We start from the raw sequence: 14156 nt of genomic DNA on the forward strand, positions 1-14156 counted from the left end.
TTCCATTGATTCCATTCCAGCCACTACAATGAGCCCGTTCTTCTATAGCTCCTCCCACCAACCTCCACTGGTGTGTGTGTGTGTGTGTGTGTGTGTGTGTGTGTGTGTGTGTGTGTGTGTGTGTGTGTGTGTGTGTGTGTGTGGGACAGGATATGTTGACTGATCACTGCGATTTCGGACGTTTGAAAAGGTCCCGAGAATGTCGATATGTGCATTCCTCTGCGCTCACCGTAAAAAAATGGTTGCCCAGCACAGGGAGCACACTCTAGATGTGTGGAGCCAGTGTGCGCTGCTTAGACCCCTGCGCCGCTCAGACCCCTGCGCCATGGCAGTTCACAATGTTCTAGCAAGCCGTGAGAATACATGAGAATATTGATGATACCTGGTGGTAATTTTGTTTTAAACCTTCCCCAAACCATAGCCCTAATCTTAACCACTTGTTCTAGCAAGCCGTGAGAATACATGAGAATATTGATGATACCTGGTGGTAATTTTGTTTTAAACCTTCCCCAAACCATAGCCCTAATCTTAACCACTTGAAATTAAACTTAACCCTTTGAGTTGTTTCTGTTTTAACCCTGTAACCATGGAGAATTAACTCTGTAACCATGGAGAATTAACTCTGTAACCATGGAGAATTAACTCTGTAACCATGCAGAATTAACTCTGTAACCATGCAGAAATAACTCTGTAACCATGCAGAATTAACTCTGTAACCACGCAGAATTAACCCTGTAACCACGCAGAATTAACTCTGTAACCACGCAGAATTAACTCTGTAACCATGCAGAATTAACTCTGTAACCATGAGGAATGAATGCGTGAAAAATAGACTGTGATCTTTTTGGGATATGATGCCTACCTGTCGCCCAGCCTTCCCTGGAAAACCTGGTAACCCAACTAGTCCTGGGAGGCCGTCAGGCCCAGCGTATCCCTCCATGCCTCTGGGTCCAGGTAAACCAATGGCCCCCTGGGAAATACAAAACAACAATATCAGACTCAATCTGTCAGGTCTCCATGGACATACTTGTAAAGGCATTAGCTATGGGAGCTAACCTGAATGTTCAGGTCTCAGCCAGACAAGGTCACTTATCACTAGTGCAGTTGATCCAACCAGCTACGCTACGATACACTAACCCTCTCATCTCCCAACCTTTTCCAGTCCCCCCCCAGTGCCTCCTCCCCCATTAATTGGCTGTATATACATCTAACTTCAGAGACATCTGGAATTAAGAGATGCATTCCTGACTGGCAGTGATGGACTGGGATCTAAAACTGTTTTATGGAAAATAAAGGGAAGTTCATTTTGACCACAACCTATTGCTAGGTTCTAATGTTGTAAAGACTGACTATTCTGTATACTGCACTGAACATTCTGTCTTGCTACTTCAACAAAACAAACCCAATGAAATGTCACTTCATGGAGAGTATACACTACCGTTCAAAAGTTTGGGGACACTTAGAAATGTTCTTGTTTTTGAAAGAAAAGCTATTTTTGTTGTCCATTAAAATAACATTAAATTGATCAGAAATACAGTTTAGACATTGATAATGACAATTGTAGCTGGAAACGGTTGATTTTTAATGATATATCTAGATAGGCGTACAGAGGCCCATTATCAGTGTAACAGTACAACTTTAGACCGTCCCCTCGCCCATACCCGGGCGCGAACCAGGGACCCTCTGCACGCATCAACAACAGTCACCCTCGAAGCATCGTCACCCATCGCTCCACAAAAGCCGCGGCCCTTGCAGAGCAAGAGGAACTACTACTTCAAGGTCTCAGAGCAAGTGACGTCACCGATTGAAACGCTATTTAGCTTCTCTCACCCGCTAACTAAGCTAGCCGTTTCACATCCGTTACATCAGCAACCATCACTCCTGTGTTCCAATGGCACGTTGTGTTAGCTAATCCAAGTTTATCATTTTAAAAGGCTAATTGATCATTAGAAAACACTTTTGCAATTATGTTAGCACAGCTGAAAGCTGTTTGAGCTGATTAAAGAAGCAATACAACTGGCCTTTGGACTAGTTGAGTATCTGGAGCATCAATATTAGTGGGTTCGATTACAGGTTCAAAATGTCCAGAAACAAAGATCTTTCTTCTGAAACTCATCAGTCTATTCTTGTTCTGAGAAATGAAGGCTATTTCATGTGAGAAAAGGCCAAGAAACTGAAGATCTTGTACAACACTGTGTACTACTCCCTTCACAGTACAGCACAAACTGACTCTAACCAGAATAGAAAGAGGAGTGAGAGGTCCCAGTGCACAACTGAGCAAGAGGACGAGTACATTAGAGTGTCTATTTTGAGAAAGAGCATCACAGAGTCGCCTCTTCACTGTTGACGTTGAGACTGGTGTTTTGCGGGTAACTATTTAATGAAGCTGCCAGTTGAGGACTTTTGAGGCATCCGTTTCTCAAATTAGACAATCTAATGTACTTTTCCTCTTGCTCAGTTGTGCACCGGGGCCTCCCACTCCTCTTTTTAATTTGTCTAGAGTCAGTTTGCGCTGTTCTGTTTCTCAGAACAAGAATAGACTGATGAATTTCAGAAGAAAGTGCTTAATTTCTGGCCATTTTGAGCCTGTAATCGAACCCACAAATGCTGATGCTCCAGATACTCAACTAGTCTAAAGAAGGCCAGTTTTATTGCTTCTTTAATCAGAACAGTTTTCAGCTGTGCTAACAAAATTGCAAAAGGGTTTTCTAATGATCAATTAGCCTTTTAAAATGATAAACTTGGATTATCTAACACAATGTGTCATTGGAACACAGGAGTGATGGCTGCTGATAATGGGCCTCTGTACGCTTTCGTAGATATCCCATAAATCTGCCGTTTCCAGCTAAAATAGTCATTGACAACAATAACAATGTCTACACTGTTTTTTCTGACAAATTTTATGTTATTTTAATGGACAAAAAAAAGGTTTTCTTCCAAAAACAAGGACATTTCTAAGTGACCCCAAACTTGTGAATGGTAGTGGATGTTCTGGACATAGTTATGGAGTGCTCTGTAAATACCATTACTCAGCATGCTCTCTCCGCAATAACCCTTTCTGTGCTGTTTCCATCACTCCATGACCTCCCGCCATAATCTCTCCTTCCTCGTTTCTCTCTCACCCTGTTTCTCCCCCATACAAAGCAGTCCATAACGATGTAAATGTCCTCTCCAAGTAACTTATTGCATGGGGTTTGTTTATTGTAGTACTGTAGTACAGAATGTACGGTTGAGTATATCTCTTTCCTCCCTCTGTACCTCTCTACATCTCTCGCATCTCCTTCAGTCTTCACTCTATGTCCACTCTGCATTGTGGTGATGCGATACTTACTTCAACACCAGCGGTCCCAGTCAGGCCCCTCACTCCTTTCTTTCCTTCTAGGCCCTGTAAAAAATGCACACAGACACACAATCTAATAATATACACATTCACATAGACAGATACACATAGATACAGACAGATACACATAGATACAGACAGACAGACACAGATACAGACAGATACACACAGATACAGACAGATACACATAGACAGACAGACAGACACAGATACAGACAGATACACACAGATACAGACAGATACACATAGATACAGACAGATACACATAGATACAGACAGACAGACACAGATACAGACAGATACACATAGACAGACAGACAGACACAGATACAGACAGATACACACAGATACAGACAGATACACATAGCTACAGACAGATACACATAGATACAGACAGATACACATAGATACAGACAGATACACATAGATACAGACAGATACACATAGATACAGACAGATACACATAGATACAGACAGATACACATAGATACAGACAGACACAGATACAGACAGATACACACAGATACAGACAGATACACATAGACAGACAGACAGACACAGATACAGACAGATACACACAGATACAGACAGATACACATAGATACAGACAGATACACATAGATACAGACAGACAGACACAGATACAGACAGATACACACAGATACAGACAGATACACATAGATACAGACAGACAGACACAGATACAGACAGATACACACAGATACAGACAGATACACATAGATACAGACAGATACACATAGATACAGACAGATACACATAGATACAGACAGATACACATAGATACAGACAGACAGACAGACACAGATACAGACAGATACACATAGATACAGACAGATACACATAGATACAGACAGATACACATAGATACAGATACAGACAGATACACACAGATACAGACAGATACACATAGATACAGACAGACAGACACAGATACACACAGATACAGACAGACAGACACAGATACAGACAGATACACACAGATACAGACAGATACACATAGATACAGACAGATACACATAGATAGAGACAGACAGACATAGATAGAGACAGACAGACAGACAGACAGACAGACAGACAGACAGACAGACAGACAGACAGACAGACAGACAGACAGACAGACAGACAGACAGACAGACAGACAGACAGACAGACAGACAGACAGACAGACAGACAGACAGACAGACAGACAGACAGACAGACAGACAGACAGACAGACAGACAGACAGACAGACAGGACACATTCATTCCAACTGTTTAGTACCAATAAATCCTTAAAAAAATATATGTTTTGTATCATGTGTGATTACTTTAGGCTTAGTTCTTTACTATAAACTAAATGGACGTATACATATGCAGTTCTGTGTAGTGCATGTGTAACTCATGGGCCTCTAGTCTTGTGTTACTCTAGTAAGGTATATGTGTGCATGCAATATGTGAAGACCACATTCAGGCTCTATTCAAAACTCCACGCCAAGGTGAATACATTCACAGGAATCCTATCTCTATACAGTATCCACTCAATCTGAATAAATAGGCAAATAGGCCAACTCACGTGTCTTAACAAGTCAAAGGTGTTTAGAACTAGGTACAGTATGTAGATAACTCAGCTTGTGTTAGGAAATATGCAGATCAAAGAAGAATATACATAAAGAGCTTACATTCCATGAAGAGCAACATCATGTAAGAAATAATCATTTTCACAGCTGAAAATGTATATTCACATTAAAATCATTAAGACTTCAAGTGAAATAATTCAGACTTGAAACAAAATTATTCTGATTTGAAGTGAAGTAATTCAGACTTGAAGTGAAGTAATTCAGACTTGAAGTGAAGTAATTCAGACTTGAAGTGAAGTAATTCAGACTTGAAGTGAAGTAATTCAGACTTGAAGTGAAGTAATTCAGACTTGAAGTGAAGTAATTCAGACTTGAAGTGAAGTAATTCATTTTTTCCCAAAAGTTTAACTGATGCCAACGTTTTGCATTCCAGTATATATTCTCAAGCTTGCCTTTCGTGTTCAGAGAATAAAATAAGAAAATGAAGAGTTGCCTTGTGGAAATCAGACAGAACACTTTGAAGCATGAAGTGCATAGTGGGTGGCCAAGCAAACAATTCTCTTCTTTCACCCCCCCCCACCCATTTCCCTCCATTCCTCATTCCTCTTTCTCTAATATCAAAGGCACCCTGTCTGCATTGTTTTGGCCCAGTCTGATTTCATGGCAGTAAAATCGTTTTTGTCTCTCCCTTCATGTTTTCTGTTATGAGGAGGTAGCAGACCCAAGCAAAAAGGCGAGAGAATGCTTACACGCTGGCACTTCAGATTGTTGATCGAGAGCAAAAAGAGGGATGGGTAAAAACCAGTTATCTCTCCGGTTATCTAACGGCTATCATGAGTTGTAGTTTGGAAGTGAGTGTCTCCTCTTCTATCATAGTACGGGCAGGTGATTGCTTATTAAACCTAACCCTCGTGGTGTTCAGAGCCAAGGAAGCCTGTAGGAAGGCTTCTGCAGTAGCCTGGTGATAACACGTTATTGACCATCTACAGTGTACTGTAACAGTTCATCTAGAGATCATGATTTAACAAACTCTGTCCTTTCCTTTCCCCAAGCCTGGAGCAGCATGAATCAGACACAGGGATTCACAAATAATCACACACACGCACCTGAGTTCCCATTTCTCCTTTTGGGCCCTGTTCTCCAGGTTCCCCTGGTGTTCCCTAGACAACAACAATCGCACTTATTTGATTTATTCTTATGTCAATGTGCAAAATGTGACACAGAAATCAATGCTGATAAGACCTACACAGAGCATTGTATTGGACTTACAGGAAGACCTGGCGCTCCAACAGCCCCACGATGTCCACTGGTACCCATATGACCCTGAAAACACCAACGAGACAAACACATTATATTCGGGTGAAACCCTACCGCCACAAAGTCACTTCAACTGGGTATATAAACGAGGAGATGAAGTCAGGTCATTTAGTGACAGCTAGGGGTCAGGGGACAGTCAACTGTGTCTTGTTCCACTATGTGCTACACAAGGTTATCAGAGGTCCTTCAGGTTGAAATGTTTCACAATAACAATGTGCGAGCGTTAAAACGAGTATCGATATTTCTTTCAACAGCAGTAAACACCATATGGTCCTCTAAGGTGCATACCATATGAATAACAAACCCACATAGTGCTGTAGTTCCCAGGCCAAGCTGTGTAGGTACATCTTTTATTACAGTCGGCTGTAGGTGGCTCAGACTAAATGGGCTCTATAAATTTACCACTAAGTGTGGGGGGGGGGAGCCCCATAGGTCGACCCGGACGTAGAGAGAGAGAGAGAGAGAGAGAGAGAGAGAGAGAGAGAGAGAGAGAGAGAGAGAGAGAGAGAGAGAGAGAGAGAGAGAGAGAGAGAGAGAGAGAGAGAGAGAGAGAGAGATGGACCTTTAGTTTAATTAATGGAATCCTGAAAGTCACTGAAGCCTCTCAACAAGCCAAATAAAGACACTGTGACTTTGAACCCAGATCCAGTTCAGCAGAAAAATGCTTATAAATGCTTAATAACCCAGTGCACTCAAAACACTTTACTGTGTTTTATATATTTCCAAACGAGGTTGGAATAATACTGTGAAATTGTGAATATGATGATAATGCCCTTTAAATGTAAGAGCTGTTTGAAAAGACTGCCTGAAATTTCAGCCTGTTTTGGTGGGATGGAGTTTTGGCCTGCCTGGTGACATCACCATGAATGAGTTAATAGACCAATAGGAAAGAGAGTTCTCTACCAATAACAGCTATGTGTCAGTCTTCACCTCCCCAATTAGACCAATGTCAGACAGTCCTAGCAAAATTCTTGCTTGAGAAATTGCTCTTAATAAGAAGCATTTATTTTCTTCCTTTTGGCAATTTTGATTGAAAACATTCACAGTTAGCTACTTAATTGTTACTCATTGCATTGGGCCTTTAAAGCGCTCTCTCTCTCTCTCTCTCTCTCTCTCTCTCTCCTCTCTCTCCTCTCTCTCCTCTCTCTCCCTCTCTCTCCTCTCTCTCCTCTCTCCTCTCTCTCTGGCAGACTGTCTGAGGAGGGCTGCGTTTTGGGAAACTATTTATAGGAGGGGAGAAGTCTGGCAAATGTCCCGCTGGGGATTCTAGGATTCCACTCTCCACGACTTTCATCTTGTACTGCTACCTTCACACCTGACTTGAACTGTTTGTGTGTGTGTGTGTTTCACCGGTGTGAGTTTTCAGTGTCTATGCCAATAGCACCAGATTTCCTCCTGGCTTATCGCTAGGAATTCAGTAATCCGGGATGCTCTGTGTCTCAGATATGTGTGGTCTCAACAGGCCTGCTTTTCAACCCAGCACCAAAACAATAACAAAGGAAGCAGAACAGAAAAACAACCTGAAATGTGATTTGGTGATACATTCGATGTTGTGGTTTTTACACTGGTTTTACCTGATATCCCTCATCTCCAGGCTCTCCGCGATCTCCTCGCTCGCCCGGGGGACCCTGCCAAAACACACGCACACACCATCAGATGAGTAGGGCGACCACTTTGTGACAAAGTGTACGTTAGGGCTCTGAATATGTTAAGGAACAGCTGTGTTTCACCTTAAACACTCTGCCATGGATCATCTTAGTTTGGGCTGGAGTGAAACACTAAGGGCTAGTGTATCTGTCATAGTATGGGCTTTAGCCACAATACCGTCTTTCGCAAAGGTTACACTACTTACAATCTGTACTATACCACTACTATACCACTACTATACCACTTTGGACATCCACTCTCTTGGACCTCTGTTCAGCATGGTTGGACAGCTATACCTCAAGCAACACCACTATTAGAACATTCTTATGTAATGCTTTAATAGGGTGACATTTTGACTCACCCCTAAGCCACACACTCATAGGAAAAGGAAGGATAAGTTGAAGGAAGGCAAGACCTACTGGTTCACCTAGTGGCCCGGCAGGTCCTGATGTCTTACTGTCTTCTCCGGAGTAACCCTGAAACACAACACGCCAAAGTATCACACTCTGACACAACTTAATCAGCTCATAACTCAGGACATTTGGCACTAAAATATGCTGAACACGGAGATCTAAGATTTGTCGAGCTCTATTTTAATAAGCCTAATGCAATGGTACATCTAAGCTCTGGTGGGTAACGCACTAGGTCCAGGAGTGCGTCCTCAATATTTCCACAGCTGTTATTATGAGCTCAATAGCTGGCGGTGGCACAAGATGCCGGGTTTTGATGAATAAACGACTTGTACGTGTAACGAGGGTTTCACTGGCCAATCAAGACATTCCATGGCTTAACACTACATGTCTCAAGTTCTGCAGGTTATTGCGCTGTCTTCAACTCCGACTCGGCTAGGGGCATGGAATATCCTAGTCCATTAAGGCTTGATACTACAGCTTATTAAACAGCACAGTAATGAGTGATAGCAACAGAAGAAGAAAAAAAATCTGGTGTTTTGCTCAATATGTTCGTAGTGTTGACAGTCGACATTGTTGTGATGGCCGTAACGAGTATTTGGCAATTACGCATCGCACTTCTCCTCAAATAAAAAAAAATACAGTTTCCTGTAAATTGTATTGCATGTGTGAGGCACGTTCTCAATAAGCAAGTTATACATGCTTCTAAGTACGAGTTTCACTAGATTATCTCTCTAATAACAGGAGCACGTTAAAATAATGTAATTAGCCGACATGTATAAAAAATGGGATGTCTGCTTTCATGGATTTGATGTTATCTATCACATGACATCTAGTGGTCATTCAGATAATCACAGGTGTCATATCTGTCCCTCTGTGTGGCACATGTACAAATATATGATAAAACATATATATACTTTGGATGACGAAGCAGTAAAACATTATCCTGAATATTGGTGTTCAATAGGATGGTTTCAGCATGAAATCGCCTTTATGTATATATTGTTTCATACTATTTATTTTACTATGTCAATATCTGTGTTTTGGCATCAAACTGGTGGCAGTTGAGTTGCAGAGTTAATTGAGTTGTAGAGTTAATTGAGTTGCAGAGTTAATTGAGTTGCAGCGTTAATTGAGTTGCAGCGTTAATTGAGTTGCAGAGTTAATTGAGTTGCAGAGTTAATTGAGTTGCAGAGTTAATTGAGTTGCAGAGTTAATTGAGTTGCAGAGTTAATTGAGTTGCAGAGTTAATTGAGTTGCAGAGTTAATTGAGTTGCAGCGTTAATTGAGTTGCAGCGTTAATTGAGTTGCAGAGTTAATTGAGTTGTAGAGTTAATTGAGTTGCAGCGTTAATTGAGTTGCAGCGTTAATTGAAAAAAATGCCATTCTTGATTAGCCCTTTGCTGCACACATTTTGGTTTTTCCCACAAAAAATATTACATCCTATTTCTTGGAAGATTTAGGCTTTCTGATAATAATAGTAAAATATCACTTTTATCCCCCACATTTAAAGAAAATACATGTTTGCTACCTCAGGGCGTCACTGTGCCATAAGGGTACTAAAACACCAAGGAAAATCAGATATTTTCAGAACATTTATTCAGTGAAATAATATGTATCCTATCAAACACCAATGGATTCACAAAGTTGATGGTTATTTTGATATATTTTGATTGGTTTAACACTTTTCTGGTTTCACGATTCCATATGTGTTATTTCATAGTTTTAATGGATTCACTATTATTCTACAATATAGAAAATAGTACAAATAAAAAAAACTGGTAGGTTCGTCCAAACTTTGGACTGGTACTGCATATATACAGTCTGCATATTTTGTTTTGTATGACTATTCTTCTGGGGGTGCTGCAGAACACTCATCACCCTTACTTCCCACTGCTATGGAGATGAATTCACCTTTCAGTGAGTTACTGAGTTACCAGTGACCAGTGTAGGATCCTCAGAGGAGGAAGGAGAGGACCGTTGTCCTCAGTGAATTTCATTCAAATTAAAATAGTCAAACATGAAAAAAAACGTTATCCTTTTTCGATAAAACTATACTAAATAAAGTGCCTTCGGAAAGAATTCAGACCCTTTGACTTTCTCCACATCTTGTTACGTTCCATCCTTATCCTAAAATTGATTAACTTGTTATTTTCATCAATCTTTATTTCATCTTTATTTAACCAGGCAAGTCAGTTAACAACAAATTATGAATGATGGAGGCCACTGTGTTCTAGGAAGAGTCTCGGTGGTTCCAAACTTCTTCCATTTAAGAATGATGGAGGCCACTGTGTTCTAGGAAGAGTCTCGGTGGTTCCAAACTTCTTCCATTTAAGAATGATGGAGGCCACCGTGTTCTAGGAAGAGTCTCGGTGGTTCCAAACTTCTTCCATTTAAGAATGATGGAGGCCACTGTGTTCTAGGAAGAGTCTCGGTGGTTCCAAACTTCTTCCATTTAAGAATAATGGAGGCCACTGTGTTCTAGGAAGAGTCTCGGTGGTTCCAAACTTCTTCCATTTAAGAATGATGGAGGCCACTGTGTTCTAGGAAGAGTCTCGGTGGTTCCAAACTTCTTCCATTTAAGAATGATGGAGGCCACTGTGTTCTAGGAAGAGTCTCGGTGGTTCCAAACTTCTTCCATTTAAGAATGATGGAGGCCACTGTGTTCTAGGAAGAGTCTCGGTGGTTCCAAACTTCTTCCATTTAAGAATGATGGAGGCCACTGTGTTCTAGGAAGAGTCTCGGTGGTTCCAGACTTCTTCCATTTAAGAATGATGGAGGCCACTGTGTTCTAGGAAGAGTCTCGGTGGTTCCAAACTTCTTCCATTTAAGAATGATGGAGGCCACTGTGTTCTAGGAAGAGTCTCGGTGGTTCCAAACTTCTTCCATTTAAGAATGATGGAGGCCACCGTGTTCTAGGAAGAGTCTCGGTGGTTCCAAACTTCTTCCATTTAAGAATGATGGAGGCCACCGTGTTCTAGGAAGAGTCTCGGTGGTTCCAAACTTCTTCCATTTAAGAATGATGGAGGCCACTGTGTTCTAGGAAGAGTCTCGGTGGTTCCAAACTTCTTCCATTTAAGAATGATGGAGGCCACTGTGTTCTAGGAAGAGTCTCGGTGGTTCCAAACTTCTTCCATTTAAGAATGATGGAGGCCACTGTGTTCTAGGAAGAGTCTCGGTGGTTCCAAACTTCTTCCATTTAAGAATGATGGAGGCCACTGTGTTCTAGGAAGAGTCTCGGTGGTTCCAAACGTCTTCCATTTAAGAATGATGGAGGCCACTGTGTTCTAGGAAGAGTCTCGGTGGTTCCAGACTTCTTCCATTTAAGAATGATGGAGGCCACTGTGTTCTAGGAAGAGTCTCGGTGGTTCCAAACTTCTTCCATTTAAGAATGATGGAGGCCACTGTGTTCTAGGAAGAGTCTCGGTGGTTCCAAACTTCTTCCATTTAAGAATGATGGAGGCCACTGTGTTCTAGGAAGAGTCTCGGTGGTTCCAAACTTCTTCCATTTAAGAATGATGGAGGCCACTGTGTTCTTGGTGACCTTCAATGAGGCATCATTTGTTTGTTCCCCAGATCTGTGCCTCGACACAATCCTGTCTCAGAGCTCTACGGACAATTCTTTTGAGTGGTATTAAACGTGTCACTCTCTGTCACCTTGATTACTCAAAATTGTGTTTGCGTGTGATTATGGGGTGTATTCATTCCACCGATTCTGTTAAAAAACGTTTCTTAAACAAAAGCAAAATAAATTAAACTGGGATAAAAAAAACGGAATTTGTCCAATAGAAATTCACATTGGCAACTGTTGGACTAATGATTGCTCCCTAGATCAGCTAGATGCAGGCAAGAGTGTGCAGCTGTATTAAATGTGTCACCGTGATTACTCAAAATTGTATACATTCAACATTTTCATTCATTGCCTAAGACCTAGGTTGTAGTAACCTCATGATGGGTACAGGGAAAATTTGAGTATAATGTAGTAGCCTAAACCTATTGAAGTTACATTGAGCTGGGTGAATGGAATATGAATGACAGTCATCTAATATGCATGCTTTTCGTAGAGTTGCCTCACATTAGCTGTACTTGGAGGAGGCTCCCACCAAACTTTCCGCTCCCTGCATTTACATGACCATCCATTCTGGTCTGGAATTTAGCGATTTTATTACGGTTTTGGTTAGCGATTGCATCACCGTCATGGTTTTGTTTTTGACCTGCCTCGTTGAGGGCCTCTTCGGCCTCCTCCTATTACCTGCTGCACTGCTCCCCGCCTGCCATGCTCTCTGTGTGTCTCTGTGTGTCTCTCTGTGTGTCTCTCTCTGTGTGTCTCTCTGTGTGTGTCTCCATCACTGTGTCTCTCTCTGTGTGTCTCCATCACTGTGTCTCTCTCTGTGTGTCTCCATCACTGTGTCTCTCTCTGTGTGTCTCCATCACTGTGTCTCCATCTGTGTGTCTCCATCACTGTGTCTCCATCACTGTGTCTCCATCACTGTGTCTCTCATCTCTGTGTCTCTCTCTCTCTCTGTGTCTCTCTCTCTCTCTCTCTCTCTCTCTCTCTCTCTCTCTCTCTCTCTCTCTCTCTCTCTCTCTCTCTCTCTCTCTCTGGTCTCTCTGTGCTACATATCTTCGATTGTTCTGTTAACTTTGTACGTGCTTAGCGCTGCGTTTTCTCTCTCATGTTAATTGATAGGGCAATAAACAAACATGCTGTTGTTGCTCTTTTTGCTGTTGTCTACCCTTGGCTTTTACAAGGTTGGCGATACTTTTAGAGCCCGTTGCTCTGTGAATGAGGGATTACTGTTTCTCCCTTGTGCCTTGGGAAAAAACACACTCTTGCTCTGTGAATGAGGGAATGTATTACTGTTTCTACCTCGTGCCTTGGGAAAAACCACACTCTTGCTCTGTGAATGAGGGAATATATTACTGTTTCTACCTCGTGCCTTGGGAAAAACCACACTCTTGCTCTGTGAATGAGGGAATATATTACTGTTTCTACCTCGTGCCTTGGGAAAAACCACACTCTTGCTCTGTGAATGAGGGAATATATTACTGTTTCTACCTCGTGCCTTGGGAAAAACCACACTCTTGCTCTGTGAATGAGGGAATATATTACTGTTTCTACCTCGTGCCTTGGGAAAAACCACACTCTTGCTCTGTGAATGAGGGAATATATTACTGTTTCTACCTCGTGCCTTGGGAAAAACCACACTCTTGCTCTGTGAATGAGGGAATATATTACTGTTTCTACCTCGTGCCTTGGGAAAAACCACACTCTTGCTCTGTGAATGAGGGAATGTATTACTGTTTCTACCTCGTGCCTTGGGAAAAACCACACTCTTGCTCTGTGAATGAGGGAATATATTACTGTTTCTACCTCGTGCCTTGGGAAAAACCACACTCTTGCTCTGTGAATGAGGGAATATATTACTGTTTCTACCTCGTGCCTTGGGAAAAACCACACTCTTGCTCTGTGAATGCATGCGAGAACTCTGCACATTTCTCCCAAACAACATGTGAGAAATCGGACTTTTGCGTTTACATGTCAGGACTGTTCTCTTGGTACTTAACCACGTCTCTGAACTTTACACATCTCCTGAAATTAAAAGACTCTGGTGACTGTGGATTGTTGTTCAAGTGCTGTCTGTAAATCCACATGTTGTAACCCCCGACCTAGACATGCCATTATCTTGCAGCTTCTACTGTCTGGAAATGTGCAATCTAACCCAGGTCCTGATATTCTTACCCCTGCCGAATTCAGTAGTCGGCAGGGGTTGTATTGGATTGTATTTTCAAATTGTTATCACAGCATGTCAACTCTGAGTTGGTCTTGATGGGGGATCTGAATAAGAATTGGTTAACATCTAG

The 14156-nt window shown here is 41.8% G+C and overlaps 1 protein-coding gene across 1 annotated transcript in view; it reads right to left on the bottom strand.

Annotated features, from left to right (window-relative positions):
- The window catches only part of LOC118358616 (collagen alpha-1(XXIV) chain-like), a 124857-nt gene that overhangs the window by 23596 nt on the left and 87105 nt on the right, over positions 1 to 14156 (bottom strand). The window contains exons 31-36 of the mRNA XM_052480072.1: positions 8301 to 8357; positions 7809 to 7862; positions 6187 to 6240; positions 6024 to 6077; positions 3332 to 3385; positions 863 to 970 (exon numbers count right to left, since the gene is read on the bottom strand). Coding sequence (XP_052336032.1) covers positions 863 to 970; positions 3332 to 3385; positions 6024 to 6077; positions 6187 to 6240; positions 7809 to 7862; positions 8301 to 8357 — 381 coding nt within the window. The remainder of the gene's footprint in view (positions 1 to 862; positions 971 to 3331; positions 3386 to 6023; positions 6078 to 6186; positions 6241 to 7808; positions 7863 to 8300; positions 8358 to 14156) is intronic.

This window comes from Oncorhynchus keta, chromosome 26 (assembly GCF_023373465.1).
Source record: "Oncorhynchus keta strain PuntledgeMale-10-30-2019 chromosome 26, Oket_V2, whole genome shotgun sequence".
NCBI lineage: Eukaryota > Metazoa > Chordata > Actinopteri > Salmoniformes > Salmonidae > Oncorhynchus > Oncorhynchus keta.